General features: G+C 39.8%; 2 protein-coding genes and 1 pseudogene across 2 annotated transcripts in view; 2 read left to right on the forward strand and 1 right to left on the reverse strand.

Annotated features, from left to right (window-relative positions):
- The window catches only part of NAF1 (nuclear assembly factor 1 ribonucleoprotein), a 46,811-nt gene extending 30,419 nt beyond the window's left edge, over window positions 1-16,392 (reverse strand). The window contains exons 1-2 of the mRNA XM_019736917.2: window positions 16,034-16,392; window positions 11,576-11,747 (exon numbers count right to left, since the gene is read on the reverse strand). Coding sequence (XP_019592476.2) covers window positions 11,576-11,747; window positions 16,034-16,392 — 531 coding nt within the window. The remainder of the gene's footprint in view (window positions 1-11,575; window positions 11,748-16,033) is intronic.
- Window positions 59-1,564, forward strand: LOC109449960 (proteasome subunit alpha type-1; annotated as a pseudogene).
- Window positions 16,393-16,444: 52 nt separating the features above from the next.
- Window positions 16,445-19,282, forward strand: part of NPY5R (neuropeptide Y receptor Y5) — a 112,330-nt gene continuing 109,492 nt past the window's right edge. Inside the window, exon 1 of the mRNA XM_019736920.2 lies at window positions 16,445-16,562. The gene's annotated coding sequence lies outside the window, so the exon portion shown is untranslated. The remainder of the gene's footprint in view (window positions 16,563-19,282) is intronic.

Below are 19,282 nucleotides of genomic sequence, written 5' to 3' on the forward strand. Positions count from 1 at the left end.
ACCAGGATCTAACTTCCCAGCAATTAGAAAACATTTAAAAAGCTAGACGCGAGGAGGCGACATTCCTGCTTAACAACAGACTAAATGGAGGTAAAAATTAAGCTCCACATGCCTAAAGGACACCAGACAACTGCCTAAACTGAGACATTTTATAAAAAGGTGGGACATAAAACTGGGTTAAACTAGGCATGTCTGTTTTAGAGCTCTCTAAGACTCCAGCACAAACTCTAAAATCGGTTTAACTCTTTGGCCCATTTCAATTTATGTACACCTTTAAGCAAAGACAACATGGATAAAACATTTCATAAATTTTCTTTAGAAAATGTGTTTTATTATAACTAGCTGGTTGGTGCCTCCTATACCACGAGACTTGAACAAAACAGCACATACATCCCAGCTAGAGTTATAACAAAAGAGGAAACACTTTCTAGGAAGAGTGGACTGTCATTTTCTTAAAAAAAACACCAACTCTAAGCTGAGTAATAGGATTATCTCAAAAGTGAGCAAATACATATAAATCTAATTAGCCAGTTCCCGGGGAAGCTGAAAGTAGAAGACAACAATATTTACACCCAAGGACACAGATATCCATGTACGTGCTAAAATGAAAAAGATCAATCTACAGGTAAACTGATGAAGTCAGTCAGTAAAGAAAGAATAAAAGGACATGCAGACTTGATCCATAGCTTTGCTGGAGGCTGTAGCCAGGCCCATGAAGGAACCATGTTTGGCACTCAGTATAACAATGATGTCACTGTTTGGAGCCCTCAGGGCAGGATTCATCAAATTGAATATGCAATGGAAGCTGCAGCCAAACAACTTTCAGCCACAGTTGGTCTGAAACCATAACCCATGCAGGGTCGGTTGCATTGAAGAGAGCACAGTCAGAACTTGCAGCTCATCAGAAAAATATTCTCCACCTTGACAACCATATTGGTATTTCAATTGCAGGATTTACTGCTGATGCTAGACTGTTATGTGATTTTATGAGCCAGGAGTGTTTGGATTCCGCATTTGTATTTGACAGACGTCTTCCTGTGTCTCGTCTTGCAGCTCTAATTGGAAGCAAGACCCAGATACCAACACAAAGATATGGCCAGAAACCATATGGTGTTGGGCTGCTTGTTGCTGCTTATGATGATATGGGCTCTCATATTTTCCAAACCTGACCATCTGCTAACTATTTTGACTACAGTGCTATGTCCATTGGAGCCCATTCTCAATCAGCTCGCACTTACTTGGAGAGACATAATCTGAGTTTATGGAGCGTGACTTGAATGAACTGGTTAAGCATGGTCTGTGTGCCTTACGAGAGACTTCCTGCTAACAGGACGTAACTACAAAGAATGTTTCCACTGGAATCGTTGGTAAAGACTTGGAGTTTACAATATATGATGAGGATCATGATGATGATGATGTGTCTCCATTCCTGGAAGGTCTTAAAGAAAGGCCATAGAGAAAAGCACGGCCTGCTCAACCTGCTGATGAACCTGCAGAAAAGGCTGATGAACCAATGGAGCATGAAGTGATAAACCAGTCTGTATATGCATTATCAAACATGTAAGAACGCAAGAACATGTACTGATGACAATAATCTATACTTTGAACCGAAAGACCTGTAGTGGTGACACAGTATGCTTTAAGAATCAGTCCAGACTGGTCATCAAAATGGCAGCGTGAGGTGGGCCTCTGGAAATCTCCCCTGGAATTTACAACTAATCGAACAACAACAACTCCACAAAGGACTCCCTGCACAGCAGACAGGCAAGACAAAGAGGCTCACTACTGAATTCACCTAAAGTTGGGCAACTCGCACGAGTGGGGGAGGAGGGGAGCGAAAGTGCGGAAACGAACCCATGCGGGTACAGGACTGCAGACCTAGCTCAGTGCTCCGAGCTCGCTGCATCCTGGAACTACCGCAGCTGCGGGAGAGGGAAGAACTCGGACCACTAGGGCTCCATTTATGACCCACAGGGCTGAGGGGGCAGCATATAACATGGCTGAACCCAACGCTCACAGCAGAGACCTCAGAGCAAAGACTGAGGCAAGAAGGCTGAAAACAGTGTTTTAATCCCTCACTGCCGAGCTGAGAACAGAAGCCTTAGGCACTGAGACTAGCCGCCCCCTCCCTACCTTCCCAGAGCTCGCCCCTTAGAAGCAGAACAGTAGCAGTGTCAGATCAAAAGCTCAGAATATTTCCAAGTCTGAGAACTGTGGACCGCAGACACAGATTTGCAGCCCTACTTGTTCCAGCAAAGGGAGGGAGCTGTGGAAGCAGGACCGGCAGCAGTGGTGGTGGTGGTGGTGGTGGTCGCCACCATTGCTCTGGGCCAGCTCTCACACCTTACCCCGCCCCTGTCCCCACCTATCTGGGTGGATCCCTGCAGGAGTAAACAGAACTGCTGAAACACATGGGCTCCGAATCTGGTGCAGGAAGAGCTTTGGAACTTCAAAAGCTCTCCGTATCCCCAAAGGGACGTGGTGCCCTATGACCCAGGTGAACTGTTAACAGAGGAGAAGCCCGCCTTCCATGGAATCCCCCATTGTGTGAGAAGCTGGAATAGTGCAGAGAAAACATAGCACTACAGTGTAAGAGAGAAAAAAAGGCTGCAGTCAGCGAGAAAATAAAACATTCTACAAACACCTACTGGAAAACAAAAGACAGACCTCCTCCTATCAATCAATTGCAGAAGCCACTCCTGTAGATGTCTAGGAAGAGAAATAATAAATCATTAATTGCCATGAATAACCAAGGCAACAAGACAGCTCAGAAAGAAAGTGAAAAGTCTCCAGAAAAGGAACTTAAAGATATGGAAATATGTGACTTAAATGACAGAGAATTCAAGATTGCAGTTCTGAAAAAACTCAACAAGATGCAAGAAAACACCGAAACGCAGTTTTAATGAATTCAGAAACACAATCAAAGAACAACATGAACATTTTATCAAAAAGATTGGAATTTTAAAAAAGAACCAAATGGAATTTCTGGAGATTAAGAACTCAATAGAAGAAATTAAGAAAGAAATAGCCAGCTTAGGTAGTACAGTTGACCAGATGGAGGAAAGAATCAGTGACATCGAAGATAGAAACATGGAAATGACACGGATGGAAGAAGAAAGAGACTTGAAACTTAAAAGAAAGAACTCTACAAGAACTTTCTGACTCTATCAGAAAGAGTAATATAAGAACAATGGGCATACCAGAAGGAGAGGAAAGAGAGAAAGAAACAGAGAGTATATTCAAACAGTCTACGAGAACTTCCCAAATTTGTTGGAAGAACTGGATCCTCAAATCCAAGAAGCAAATAGAACACCTAATTATCTCAACCCCAACAGGCCTTCTCCAAGGCACACTGTATTGAAGCTGTCAAAAATCAACCACAAAGAAAGAATCCTCAAGGCAGCCAGGGAAAAAAAAAAGGTAACCAACAAAGGAAAACCCATTAGATTATCACCAGATTTCTCAACAGAAACTCTACAAACCAGAGGTAGCGGAACCAAATATTCAAACTATTGAAAGAGAGAAATTATGAGCCAAGAATAATATACCCTGCAAAGACATCCTTTAGATATGAAGGAGGAATAAAGACCTTTCCAGACATACAGAAGCTGAGGGAATTTTCTAATACACGACCTGCACTACAAGAAATACTAAAGGAGGCTATTTGACCACCATCTACAGGGACAATTTGTGGCAACCAAAACATAAAAATGGGGAGGATAAAGGCCTGAAATGGAATATGGGAATGGAGAAAGAAGGCATGCTGAAAAAAATGGAATACTCTAAATACCAAACTTTCTTTTACATAAACTTGAGGATAACCACTCAAAAAAAATCCAGAACTGAAATATATACTGTAAGAAAAGAAACAAAGGGAAACATCATAGAATACCACCACACAGAAATAATAGACAACAACAAAAAGGCAAAGAAACAATGGAGACACAGCCTTACCAGAAAACTAAAGATAGAATGACAGGAAATCCTCACATATCAATAATCACCCTAAATGTAAATGGACTGAACTCACCAATAAAAAGGCACAGAGTAGCAGATTGGATCAAAAAACTAAACCCAACCATATGCTGTCTCCAAGAGACACATCTCAGCTACAAGGACAAGCATAGACTCAAAGTGAAAGGGTGGAAATTGACACTCCAAGCAAATGGTGCCCAGAGAAAATCAGGTGTAGCCATAATGATATCAGATGAAACAGACTTCAGGGTGAAAAAGATAACAAGAGACAAAGATGGACATTTCATAATGGTAAAGGGGACTATACAACAAGAAGACGTAACAGTCTCAATATTTATGCACCCAATCAGGGAGCACTGAAATATGCCAAGCAACTACTAACAGAACTAAAGGGAGAAATTGACCAAAATACAATTACACTAGGGGACCTAAATACATCATTGACAGCTATGGATAGATCATCCAAACAGAAAATAAATAACGAAACAGCAGCCCTAAATGACACATTAGATGAAATGGACATAATTGACATATATAGAGCACTTCATCCTAAAACATCAGACTATACATTCTTTTGTAGTGTACATGGAACATTCTCAAGGATAGACCATATATTTGGACACAAAACTAACCTCAGCAAATTTAGGAAGATTGAAATCATACCAAGCATATTCTCTGATCACTAGGCTTTGAAATTGGGTATGAAATGCAAAAAGAAAGCAGGAAAAAGCACAAATACATGGAGATTAAACAACATACTTTTAAAGAACGACCAGGTGAGAGATTAGAGGAGTGATCAAAAGATACAGAGAAAAAAATGAGAATAAAAATACATCCTACCAAAATTTTTGGGATGCAGTGAAAGCAGTTTGAAGAGGGAAATTTGTATCATTACAGGCCTAGCTCAAAAAACTAGAAAAATCCCAAACAAATAATCTCACGTTACACCATAAAGAACTAGAAAAAGAAGAACAAGTGAAACCCAAGGTCAGCAGAGGAAAGAAAATAATAAAAATCAGAGCAGAACTAAATGAAATAGAGAACAAAGACAATAGAAAACATTAATGTGATAAAGAGCTGGTTCTTTGAAAAGATTAACAAAATTGACAAACCCTTGGCGAGGCTCACTAAGATAAAAAAAGAGAAGACACTAGTAAACAAAATTCAAAATGAAAAAGGGGAAGTTATCACGGATGCCACAGAAATACAAAGGATCATCCAAGAATACTATGAAGGACTATATGCCAACAAATTCAATAACCTAGGAGAAATGGACAAGTTCTTAGAAACATATAGCCTTCCTAGGCTGAACCATGAAGAACTAGAAAATCTAAACAGACCGATCACCAGTAGAGAACTTGAATCAGTCATCCAAAACCTTCCCAAAAGCAAAAGTCCGGGACCAGATGGCTTCACTAGTGAATCCTACCAAACCTTCAAAGAAGATCTAATACCAATCCTGCTCAAACTCTTTCAAAAAATTGAAGAAGAGACAGTACTCCCTAATTGATTTTATGAGGCCAACATTACCCTGATACAAAAACCTGGTAAGGACAACACAAAAATATCTCTGATGAATACAGATGCAAAAATCCTAAACAAAATTCTAGCAAATCGAATACAACAATGCATTAAAAAGATTATTCACCATGAACAAGTGGGGTTCATCCCCGGGGCACAAGGATGGTTCAACATCCGCAAATCCATCAATGTGATACATCACATAAACAAAATAAAGGACAAAAACCATATGATTATATCAATTGATGCAGAAAAAGCATTTGACAAGATACAACATCCATTTATGATTAAAACACTTAATAAAATAGGTATAGAAGGAAAATACCTTAACATAATAAAGGCCATACATGACAAACCCTCAGCTAATCTTATAATTAATGGTGAAAAACTGACGCCCTTTGCTCTACGTTCAGGAACACGACAGGGCTGTCTCCTATTACCTCTGCTTTTCAACATAGTGTTGGAAGTCCTTGCCAGAGCAATCAGGCAAGAGAAAGAAATAAAAGGCATCCAAATTGGGAATGAAGAAGTTAAATTGTCACTCTTTGCAGATGACATGATGCTATATATAGAAAACCTAAAGACCACCAAAAAGCTATTAGAAACAATCAATGAATACAGTAAAGTTGTTGGCTACAAAATCAATGTACAGAAGTCCATTGTATTCCTATATACTAACAATGAAATCTCAGAAAAAGAAATACAAAAAAAACAATTCCTTTTGCAATTGCAGCAAAAAGAATAAAATACCTAGGAATAAACTTAACCAAGGATGTGAAAGATCTATATGCTGAAAACTACAAGACATTTTTAAAAGAAATTGAAGAAGACACAAAGAAATGGAAAGACATTCCGTGCTCATGCATTGGAAGAATCAACATAGTTAAAATGGCCATATTACCCAAAGCAATATACAGATTTAATGCAATCCCCATCAAAATCCCAATGGCATTTTTTAAAGAAATAGAACAAAAAATCATCAGATTTGTTTGGAACCACAAAAGACCCCGAATAGCCAAAGCAATCTTAAGAAAAAAGAACAATGCTGGAGGTATCACACTCCCTGACTTTAGCTTGTACTACAGGGCAACAATAATCAAAACAGCATGGTATTGGCAGAAAAACAGACACAGATCAATGGAATAGAATTGAGAACCCAGAAATAAAACCACATAAATACAGACAGACAGTTTTTGACAAAGAAGCAAAACACATACAATGGAGAAAAGACAACCTCTTCAATAAATGTTGCTGGCAGAATTGGAAAGCCACATGCAAAAGAATGAAACTGGACTGCTATCTGTCACCAGGTACCAAAATTAATTCAAAATGGATCAAAGACTTAAGCATAAGACCTGAAACAATAAATTGCATAGAAGAAAACATAGGAACTAAACTTATGGACCTTGGGTTTAAAGAGCGTTTTATGAATTTGACTCCAAAGCCAAGGCAAGTAAAAGCTAAAATAAATGAATGGGACTTTATCAAACTTAAAAGCTTCTGCACAGCAAAAGAAACCATCGACAAAATAAGGAGGCAACCAACTGAATGGGAGAAGATTTTTGCAAACAGTGCCTCCGATAACAGGCTAATATCCAAAATATACAAGGAACTCTTGCAACTCAACAACAAAAAAACCAAACAACCCAACTGAAAAATGGGCAGACGACCTGAAGAGACATTTCTCCAAAGAGGACATACCAATGGCAAATAGACATATGAAAAAATGCTCAACATCACTAATCATCAGAGAAATGCAAATCAAAACCACAATGAGATATCACCTCACCCCAGTCAGAATGGCTACCATCAACAAGACAAATAGTAACAAGTGTTGGAGAGGCTGTGGAGAAAAAGAAACCCTCATACACTGTTGGTGGGAATGCAGATTAGTGCAGCCCTTATGGAAGGCAGTGTGGAGGTTCCTCAAAAAATTACGAATAGAATTACCATATGACCCAGCAATCCCTCTCCTGATATCTACCCCAAAAATCTGAAAACATTTATCCATAAAGACACATGTGCTCCAATGTTCATTGCAGCTTTGTTTACGGTGGCCAAGACATGGAAACAACCAAAATGTCCTTTGATGGATAAATGGATAAAGAAGTTGTGGTATATATACACAATGGAATACTATTCGGCGGTAAGATGAAATAGGACCATTTGTGACAACGTGGCTGGATCTTGAGATTATAATGCTAAGCTAAATAAGTCAGACAGAAAAAGCAGAGAACCATAGATTTCACTGATATGTGGTATATAAACCGAAAACAACAAAAGAACAAGACAAACAAATGAGAAACAAAAACTCATGGACACAGACAATAGTTTAGTGGTTACCAAGGGGTAAAGGGGGTGGGAGATGAGGATAAAGGAGATCAAATACATGGTGGTGGAAGGAGAACTGACTCTGAGGGGTGAACACACAATGGGATTTACAGATGATGTAATACAGAATTGTACACCTGAAATCTATGTAACTTTACTAACAATTGTCACCCCAACAAACTTTAATTAAAAAAAAAAAAATATATCAGTACAGGTGTGAATTTTTTCCAAGCTCCTTCACTGTAAATCATATATTGTGACGCATTTTTCTTTGAGAGGGTCTACATAATCATTCTCTAAACAGTACAGTTATCTGTACTAGTGTTTTTATGTAAAGAATATAGTGTCTTTGTGGTTTTAAAGACAACTGTGAAATAAAATTGTTCCACCTGCTGGGGAAAATAAAGTGACATGCAGAGAACTATGAGAATATCCAAGAAGCACATAAAATAAACAGCATGGCCATCCTACAGAGCTGCCTTAATTCCCAATGACTCTCCCATCCAAATAAGTTTAAAGCAAAACCCCTTCTCCTGAAGTACTTTCGCAAGTGTCTACTGCTCACAACCACAAGGGTCCAACATATGTGGTAACGCCTTCCAAGTGTTTCCCTTTTTACCTCTATGGAGGATAACTACGATTAATGACCGAATGGCACCTGTTCTGAAATGGATATAAACCTCCCTTTCCTGTGACAGACAATCCATTCCTCCTGGTTTGCATGTGTTGATACCACCCACCCAACCCCAACCCTTCTTAAAATATACACACATTCACACTCCACTTCTGCCAACCGCTCTCATACGTTCCAGCCCTCACACTCACTCATGTGCTTTCTCTCAAGCACACACTTTCCTGCATATTCTCCCACATAAACAGGAGTGACTACATGACTCACGCCGGAGCAATCTGCATACCCGTTCCACTAGACTCAGTAATTTGTTCAGGGCTGTGTACCAAGACGCAGGTAAACCAGTAAAAGTCCTTCTATGACTTTCATACAAGAGTATCAGTGGCCAACTGCCAGCCCCATGGAGAAACACCTATTGATCAACTGAGAAAGAAGCAGAGTCCTAAAGACACTGAGTACTTGTAGCCATACCATCCTTGGTATTAAGGGCCAAGTAATTCTCTTCCCTTGAACTTCAGAGTTGAGGGCCTGATGGAGTCCTAATATACTCTTTCAGAGCCCTAAGTCAAAGATTTAGTGCAGACCAGGGAACTCTACCTATCTCTAGCAGCAGAGTTGTCTAAAGGACTAAAAGCTTCTAATAGGTTTATTTCCTACTTGTGTAAATAAAAAGTGAACAGCTCGTCAAGAATCTAAAACTGAAAAATAAAGACCTCTTCCATCCTTCTCAAAGAGCCCTTGGAACTGGCACAAAAAGGAAAGGACCAGCCCATTTTTCCAAGTTTTACAAGCGAACACACTTTCCCAGTGAAAACGTAATTATCTGATATGAGCCAAGTATACACACTCACAGAACTCAATAGCACTTCCAGCAATTAAATTTATTTGTCTCTGCTCTATTTATTGTCTGTTTCCCTCCACTAGACACTATGAAAGCAGAAACCGGATGGGTTTTGTTTACAGCACCTAGCATGTGGCAGGTGTCCTACAATAGTTTAAGAATGAATTAAGTTAAATATTCACTCATTCATTCATTCCATTACTATTGACTGAGAACCCATTACATGTAAAGCACTCTACTGGGCACTACGAGAGCTACAAAGATCAGATATGAACTTAGTCCATCAAAGAACACAGTTCCTGGCCTCTCTGCGGCTATAGATCCTTTTTGACTTTGATGAAAATATGGGTACTCTATACAGACACATACTAAACAAATAGACTAAGATTTTACATTCAATTTCAAGGGAGTCCCAAAGTAAGAATTCCAGATCTAGTAAGAGAAATAAGCTGATATACACACAGAAGTCCTTTATTTGCTGGTTTTTATACTCTAAGAGAAAACTTAAGAAGAAAGGAAAGCAAGATTCAGGGAAAAGACCAAACAAGTGTCCCAATACTTTCAGAAAAAGAGTCATAAGTTGGGAGAGGCTTTGTGTAAAAACACTACTGAGAGATTGTAGTCACACAACAGCCTAGCCAACTGTCCCCCGTGTCTTTCCTTAAGGAAAGAAGAGTCTGTGAGACTGTGCCTTTCTGGGACTCTGTTCCATCCTTGTGTTTACACCTTATGTCTCTCTGTCTGGTCCCCAAAAGATGATTTGTAGCCAAAGACACGTAAGATATCTCACAGGAGATACAACCTACACCAGGCGAAACCGAGTGGGGACCCCAATGAGCTGCCTTAGAAAAATATGGGAAGGGGCCTTGCCTCCCCTTCCCCATGCCTGGGGAAAGCTGTTGCCGGCTCTGCCTTTTCCCTGGCACCTGTTTGTGAGAGAAGTTACAAAAACAACAAAGATCAGTTCTCTCCACTTAGTTCAAAGGGAACTTACAAAATAAGAGACTTGACCCTTCTGACCCTGAGAAGGTACATACCTTAATTAGGACATGGTGGGACGTTGTGCTTCAGCTGTTGACTGACAAAGGGTGATTGAGATAAATATTTTTCTGTTATGATGTGTGAGTTTCAGAGACCCTGTATGAAACAATGTTGCTTTCTCTTGTTTTTGCATACCTATTCAATAAAAACCCCCAGTCAGCCATATTCTGGGCTCCAGTCCTCTGAGACTGAGAGACCCCTGGCCTTCGGAGAGATTTAACTGCATTAAGTCTCTGTTTGTTTCTTTCTAAAAAACTTAACCCAAACCGCCCCTTCTCACACCCTCACTGCCCGTGTTGCGCTGGACGCGACAAGAGATATCAATGTCTGTAGGATGAAAACGTGAAATACTGATGAAGTTGCATAAAATTCCAAGGGTTTTCAATACATGAAACACAAGACAGTAAATTTCTTATGAGTAAAGAAAAAGAAATAATATTGGTAGAATTCAGTTATGAAAAGGCACCCTACCACCTCCAGGCTTCTCAATTTTTTTCAAATCTTGCATTAAACTTTTTCACTCATTTAAGCGTTATACAGTCGTTGAAATTAGTGATCATTAAATTTATAAAAACTAATAATAACTAAAGTACATGTGAGGGTAGGGAGAATAAACATGTGACAATATAGCCCATATTCTGAAACTCTGAGGAGACTTTCCTCTTGACTCATGAGGTTTCAACCAGACTACCATTATCTTCCTCCGGGCAGCTTACAGCTTAAGAGGAAATAACTTTACAAACCAAGAGCTAACTTTACAAACCAAACCTATCAAGTGTCATTTTACAATGAACGTCAACTAATTAGGATTCCTAATAAGCTCAACCCATTTAATTTCATTTTCTATGTCTCTAAATACAATCAATTAAAAAGAATGATTTCAATTGCCATTGAGCAAAATTTTCTGGCTTATGGATAAAAACCAAAACAAAACAACACAAAAAATAAACATTTTCTAGGGAAGATTAAAAAATGAAAAATAGCAAGATAAAGTTGACACCCCGGGGGAAAAACAATTATCAAATGTTAAGAGTTAGAAACTTAGCAAGTATTCAGATCAATCTTCTCTTTTACTTAAAAAAGGCAAGGCGTGGCAAAAATACGTCCATTAAGAAATTCAGAACAGTCTTCACATTTATGGAGCCGATACAGACCAAATAAGATCAATATGAGTTCCACAATGTATTTGAGAACATTCAAATTAGGTTTGTATAGTGACAAATCTAGGTACTTACATTAAGAAGTAACTCATCTTTTGTTTTAAGAGGAAAATTCTTGTTTTCCTTCTCAACTTGTAAATCATCTTCTCCATCTGACAGCACTGGAGCAAGAGATATAGGAGAGGAAGAGGAAGATGAGGAAGACGATGAGGAAGATGAGGAGCTTGAACTATCTGAATCTGTTTCACTGTAGGGAAGAAAAAGTTGAAAACTTAGTAAATCATTAATATAATGGAATGACACTAACATAAGATTATTCAACTAGGAAATATCTACTTTACTACATGTTTATTGTTACTGATGTAATTCAAAAGCCAGCATTTTGAAGTCGATTACGGTATTTGGAAAATAGTCCTTACGCCACTGACAACATTTCAAATCCCGATGTAACTGATACTCTCTTATTAATACAATAGTTTTACACATCACACATCTGTCTGAATATAATTAAGCATGTGACATATCACTGACAGAAGAGGGCTCTGGGCAAAGCACTTCTCTTATTGGTCATTAATGACCAGATCACTAATTGCCATAGTTTCTTCTCAGTCTTCAGACAACTTGGAAACAGTCACCAACCTTGTTGACCAGTCTACTCTGAAAACCCCTTTCGCCCTTGACTTCCACAGCAATTCTTGTTACTAGTAACCCTCCTCTTAGTATAAATTTTGTTTGCTGGTCACCCCCCTTTAGCCCCTTTCATGTGCTGAGCCCCATCCTCATTTTCCCTTCTCTCTCTGTACTCTTCCCATGGATAACCTCGCCTACGTCAATGTTTTCAATCATCATCCACGTGCAGAGCACTTCTACATCTTCAATGTTGCCATCTCTAAGCTCCACTCTGACCTTTGGCTGCATACTGGCCACCTGTGTGTGAATGATCTAGATCCACATTTACTTCACCCAGCAACAAGTTAAACGAAAAAAAAGTGCATTCTCCTCACTGAATCTCTTCTGTTTGAGCTTCTATTTTATTTATTTCTTAGTCTTTCATCCAGTCACTATAGGTAGAAACCTCGGAGTCATTTTGAGCTATCCATTCTCAAAGTCAATGACACAATTCTATCTTCAGATTAGTAAACATCACTCCTATTCCATTTTCCATCCCATTTCCATTGCTACTCCTATTTCGAGTCCTCATTTCTCACCTGCTTTTCTGTAGTAATAGTATAGCTGATGTCAATACTACTCTGTCCCCACAGCAACCATCCCTTTTATCCTATTGCTGTAGTACTGCTACTTTCACCCTCTCATGACCTTCCATCCTAATCAGTTCACACTCTAGCTTTAAAAAAAAACGTTCATGACTGAAGATTAGATATGTGGTAATTATTATTGATTTTGTTACATGTGATAATAGTATTATGATTATGTAAGAGAATGCCCTCTTAGAGAATGCATGCTGAAACATTTAGGAATGAAGTATTATGTCTGTAAATGAATTTCAAATGGCTTAATTACATATACATGTGAAACTAATACTTCTGAAATGTTATTAACTGCTAAGTCAAGGTGATAACTATATGGGTTTATACTATTCTTCCCATCTTTTATTAAGAAAATATTAAAACACAAGATATAAACCTTAACAAATTTTCTCCCTAAATCCATAGTGTACAAGGTAAAGGTCATGCTCCTTAGCATGACATCTCAGAGCCACTTGCAATCAAGTTCCCAGTAACCTTCACAATCCCACCTCCTACCACTTCTCACACATAGGTTTTTATCTAGCATAGAAGCATATAGAGCTTTCTATTTATGACACTTCCATTGACTAGAATGTCCTTCAACGTAGAGAAATCTCGTTTCTCTTTCTGTGTTTCCCCGAAAATAAGACCTAGTCGGACCATCAGCTCTAATGCGTCTTTTGGAGCAAAAATTAATATAAGACCCGGTCTTATTTTAACATAAGACCGGGTATAATATAATATGATACTGGGTCTTATATTAATTTTTGCTCCAAAAGACACATTAGAGCTGATGGTCCAGCTAGGTCTTATTTTCGGGGAAACGGGGTTATAGGTTCATCTTAAATATTGCCACCTCTGAAACCACCCCCTAACCAACAAAAGAAGCATTATTGAATTCCTTTCCTATCTCCCACAGCACTTTTTTTCAAACTGCTTATTAGAGCCTGACCCATACTGTACCATAATTCCTTGAAAAACATGTCTTCCTAGCTGGATTATGAAGGACTTGAAATCATGACATTAGCTCTGGTAAGTATTATCTTTCCTCCTGTTACAGACGGAAATGGGCAAAAGCCATTTCACCACTTGGGCTGAGAAACCCATCCGATTTGCAAGTGAACTCCTTCCTACCATTGTTGGCTTAAGAAGCTCTCCCTCGGTCCCAGATCATTCCCATCAGCACACCAACATTCTGCACTGCACGCTTAACCATCCATCGATGCCTCATTTCTCCCCTTAAAGTATCTTGGAAAAGTTATTAACACATTCTGTCTCTACTCCCTTATTTCTCATTCAGTCTTTACCCCTAAATTGTCTTCCATCACCACCACTCCTTTACAAGGTCACCAAAAATCTCCAGCTGTAAAGTCCAGTGGACACCTTTCTGTCATATTATTTAACTTCTCAGCAACATTTGACATGCCTCCCCACTCACTTCCTCAAAAAGCTTCCATTTTTTTGCATGTATTATGCTACAGTGGTATTCCACCGATTTGTCGTCATGGCTTTAAATATGAACTTCACTGAAAAAAAGACTTAACAGACTTAACACTCAAATACAGAGTTTGAATACTGTTTGAATTCTAATTCAAACAAACCAACTGTTAAAAGACACCATTGAGACAACCAGAAAAATATGAATACAGACCAAGCATTAGGTGATATTAAGGAATTAGGATTGATATTTAGTAAGGCTGATAATGAATGATGGTTATATAAAGAGGATTTTATCAATTAGAAATGCATAGTAAAGAATTTTCAGGTAAAGTAGCACGATGACTGAGATCTGCTTTAAAACTATCAGGTTAAAAAACGTTAGGTAAAACAAGATTAGCAAATATTGGAAACTGTTAAATTTGGTGATCAGTATATTGCATTCATGATATTATTCTCTACTTTTTCCCAAATTGAACATGTCTATAATAAAAAGTTAGTTTTAACTATAATCTGATGATGCTGAAATGTACATCTCCAGCCAAGAACTGTCCTCCAAACCCTAAATTCATCAAACTACTGCTTGCCTGACATCTCCAATTGGCTGTCCGAGAAATCTCAAATTAACTGTCCAAATTAAACATTCCTATTGGTCTCTAGCCCCCATCTCAGTAAACACTGAGTAAACAGCACCACAATCAACCCAGCTGATGGCTCTTTGTCTAGCCACTTCCACATCTATTTGTGACTTCAAAATATTCAATCCAGACAACCATGGTCATATCATGGACTCATGCAACATCTTTCCAACTACTTCCACTCTTCTCTTTTACTCTTGAACCCAGTTCAATTCTTCCTCTACAGAGCAAAACTTACTAGCATGTTAACCTGCACATGCCATTTTTCTGCTTAAAATTCTTTAACAGCTTCTTCAGTACGTAGAATTAAAACTTTAACATGGCTACAGAGTCCTAGAAGGGTGGGGTTCTCCTAATACTTTCTCAGTGCCTTGCTTGTTCCCTCATGGTCATTTTCACCAACTCTATTTATTGATACGTTTACTTATATTTTTCATCCATCTCACTAGAATGTAGGGCAAGGATCATGTTTACCGCTGTTCACCTCTGTTCTGTATCCCACACAACACACTCACATACTACTTGTAAACGTTTAATGTAAGGAACATCCTGCACACTTGTCCTTAAGTTTTCACCCACCATATAAGTTTCATATTTAAAAGACGCACGTGGTGGGGGGTCAGGGGAGGGAGTCTTACAAAACCTAATCAGAGTACACAATATTAAGTGATAATGTTTTGCTGATTTCACGAACACGTGCTCCCAACAAGGATTATAAGAATTGACAAAATTGTCAGGAGCCAATTTGGAAGCACAGAATCCTTTAACTAATCCTCAATTCACCTGCTTCAAAAACACAAGCACAAGTTAAACTTCATGGGGGGGGGAGGGGGGAGTCAGATCTGACACAAAACTCAGTTACAACTACAAGGGACACGCCAAACTAAGTAGCTACAGAAATAATCCAATATCCTCAGGTTTTCTATAGTCTAACTGAAAATGATATGCTCTATATACACATAGGATCTTTCAGACTACCAAATTTTAGGGAAGCGCGACCGGACTGCTAGGCTCAGATTCACAGCAAGATTTGCAGTCAACAGAGAGAAATGGGCGGTCCGAGCTGCTAGTCAACACGTGCGCAGTGAGCTCCAGGGACCGGTCCTCACGCCCAGGCCCACACGAGCACCCGCTCGGCCCCCAGGCTCCGGCTCCCCGCGCGGGTTATACAAGCCCTCTCCCCGCATCTTCGGGACCTGGAGGCACCCGACCTGTCCGATTCTGAATCCGAGTCCGAGATCTCCAAGAAGCCTGGGGACTGCGCCAGCTGTGAAGCGCCCGTGCCGGTGACGCAGTTCCCTCCAGGTGGCGGCTCCGGCCCCAACTGCGGCGCGGAGCTCCCGCCGACCGCGGTGCTGAGCACGAGTTCAGGCGGCTGCTCCTCGGCTCGCTGAGTCTCTGCGGCCTGCCCAGTGTCTGGAGACCCCTCATCCGACTGTAGTGGCGGCGGTGGCTCTGGGACAGGAACGGAGCCCGGTGACGGCACCGCCTGACCTTGGCCAACCCCAAAGCCGCTGACATTGAATTTCAGAGTCTCCAGCTGAGCAGCGGCGGCCTCCACTACTTCCATGGCGTGGAGACAGAGTCTCACGTTCTGGGCCTCGGGCAGGCTCGCGGCTCGCTCCGGGAATACAGCAGCCTTGGCAGTGGATAGAACTGTACCTGGGTCCCACTTCCCGCGTTTCTCCTGGAACTACACGCGGGGTTGCCTGGAGACACGCCCCCACCGCTTACTCAGAGGTACTTCCGGGAGAGCGTAAACCGTCACGTGACGCGACTGCGCTCACCGGGGGCGGGGCGGGCCGTAGAAGCAGACCTCGGGCGGTCCTAAACCCGCCTTTTTCCCTGCGTGGTCGGGACGGTGCCGCTCACACTGTAAAGTCAGATGCGTAGGATCGCCAATTGCTGGATCTGGGACAATTCTATTACTAACGAATATTCAAAGGGGTTGTAGGACCGGGGGAGATGACTATGCGAGCCTCTGTGTATCACATACTTGAGCCTGGAGGTCTTGGACAAACATGTCCAGTAAACTTAATTAAAGTTAAGTGAAGTTAAATCGCTTCAAAGGTAGCGAACACGTTAACCATTTATCTCAATAAAATTTACTACAACTATTCCATTTCCCACCCCTCTAAAGCATTCTCAAAGAGAGCGGTAATAATGATGGACAACGTTGCTGCTTCGTGATGGCCTATGTTGTAGTTGACGCTGCTCCTTAGAAAGGATGGTAAAGGACTAAATGTACTAACGTAACCTGGAAAACCATTTTTCTAGCTCATAAGGCAAACAAGCAAAAAGTTCTTAGGGTTGAGGTAGGGATCAGAATTTTATGGTTCCCGATTAGAACTTCAATTTGATGCATCAGCCCCTCCAGTAATAATAAATAATCGCTGTTACCATTTATTAAGAATTTGTGCCAAGGACTATGCTAAAGATTTTATCAGTTACAGACCTCTGGAGGGGGATTGGTTCCAAGACCACCTCAAACCCCCAGCGCAACCCCTCCCCCTCCGATACCAAGTTCAGGATGCCGGAGTCTCTTACATAAAATGGCATAATATTTGCATATAACCTACTCATATCCTCCAGTATACTAAAAATCATCTATAGATTACTTATAATTCCTCATACAATGTTAATGCTGTGTAAACAGTTGTTATGCTATATTGTTTAGGGAATAACAAGAAAAAAATTCTGTAGGTGTTCAGTACGGATGCAACCATCATAGGCCTAACTATATAGTACACATCAGCAACAACGTAACATTTTAAAAAATATTTTTTTATCGCAGATTGGTTGAATCCACAGATGTGGAACCTACAGATACAGAGGGCTGTTTTCAATGAGAATTTACTGTGTGCCTTCCACAGGGGTAGATCTTTACAGAAATTCAATACAAGAATGATAGTCTCTGGTTTTGCGGTGCTTGCAATCTAATTGAAGTGAAAAAGCCAAGGCACAGAAGACAAGTAGAAAGATACTTGAAATATGGAACACAAGATGCAAGTTCAGCAGTAGTAGGAACTTAAGTAAGACTTGTGGGCTATATCATGGACATCCTCCAAAGAGAAGCAGGAATTTAAATTTGAGATACTGCTCACTAATGCAATGATTAAGCGGACCTCAGTGTTCCCAGCTAATAGAGCTGTGTTCAAATCTCAGCTCTACCATTTTCTTGTTGGTGTGACCTTGGGCAGGTAACCTGACATACCTAAATCTCATTTTCTTTATCTGTAAAATGGAAAACATATTATCTCATTTAGGGCATGTGAGCATTAATTAAGGTTTTATACAAGAGAATGACCCCTGTCATATACATAATAAATGTGCAAAAATACTTGATAAATACGTAGAACAATGCATGAACTTCTGAATAAAACGATACTTCAGTTGCAATGTCTTGCAGAGATACGCAGTATAAATTGGAGGAGAGAAGAAATTTAAGTCAGAATGACTCTCCAGCCAGCCAAAGCCTTGCATTTTTTCCAGGAATTAAGTGATGAAAATCTGAACCAGGGCTAGAGTCAGTGAAATTGAGTAAAGGAAATAAATCCCCAATATCAGAATAATTGCAGTATTCTAAAATTTCTAAACAAGGAAACTAGAAAGAAGTTGGTATTCCCAATAAATATGGAGAAGTTGGAATGAGTTTATGATATTGAGTTCGAAGCAAAACGGGACAGACAGTCAATTGAAAATGCCAGTAGACACTTGACCAGAAGCATAGGTTTGGGAACAATTCAAATACCCATCTGTCCGTTCAGTGATGATTGACCACTATGCTGTGTGCTATGCCCTGCACTGTGAACTGGGCATACAGGAAGGTGAATAAAACACAGCCCCTGTCCTTGAGGAGCTAACAGTTTAGTACGAAAGACAAGTTGGAAACAAGTGATAAATACTTCAGTAGAGAAATATAGTAAAAGCATGTACTGTGGTAGTGGAATGTACAAATGGGAATATTAAAGAGAAAGAAACTACTGGTAACGTAAGGAAGGCTTTCCAATGAATATGACATTTGAGCTGGGCCTTTGAAGAGAACCAAAACTTTTTTAACCTGAGAAAGTAGGAGAACTTCATAAGGGGGAATAAATTAGATCATGTAATTTTCTTTTTAAAACCCTAAATATTTGCTATCACACTTAGAATAAAATCTAGACTCCCTGCTTGTGATCTTCAAAACTCTTCCTGATCTGGCTGTTACTTATCTCTCTGATTTCCCCTCCTTTGTGCCATTTACATCACTGATTTGATCTTTAGCGCACCAAGCTTATTCTTTACATGTGGCAGTCTCACTCTCATGATCTCTCTTCTCTTCATGTTAATATAGTTCATTTCCTCAATTTACTCATGTCTCTACTCAGATATTACATCCTAGATAGGGCTTTCCAGACCACAATCTAAGAATACCCCCTAATACCAGTCACTTTCCAGCTCATTGCTCTTTTTTTATTTTT

Source organism: Rhinolophus sinicus, linkage group LG07 (assembly GCF_036562045.2).
Source record: "Rhinolophus sinicus isolate RSC01 linkage group LG07, ASM3656204v1, whole genome shotgun sequence".
Lineage (NCBI taxonomy): Eukaryota > Metazoa > Chordata > Mammalia > Chiroptera > Rhinolophidae > Rhinolophus > Rhinolophus sinicus.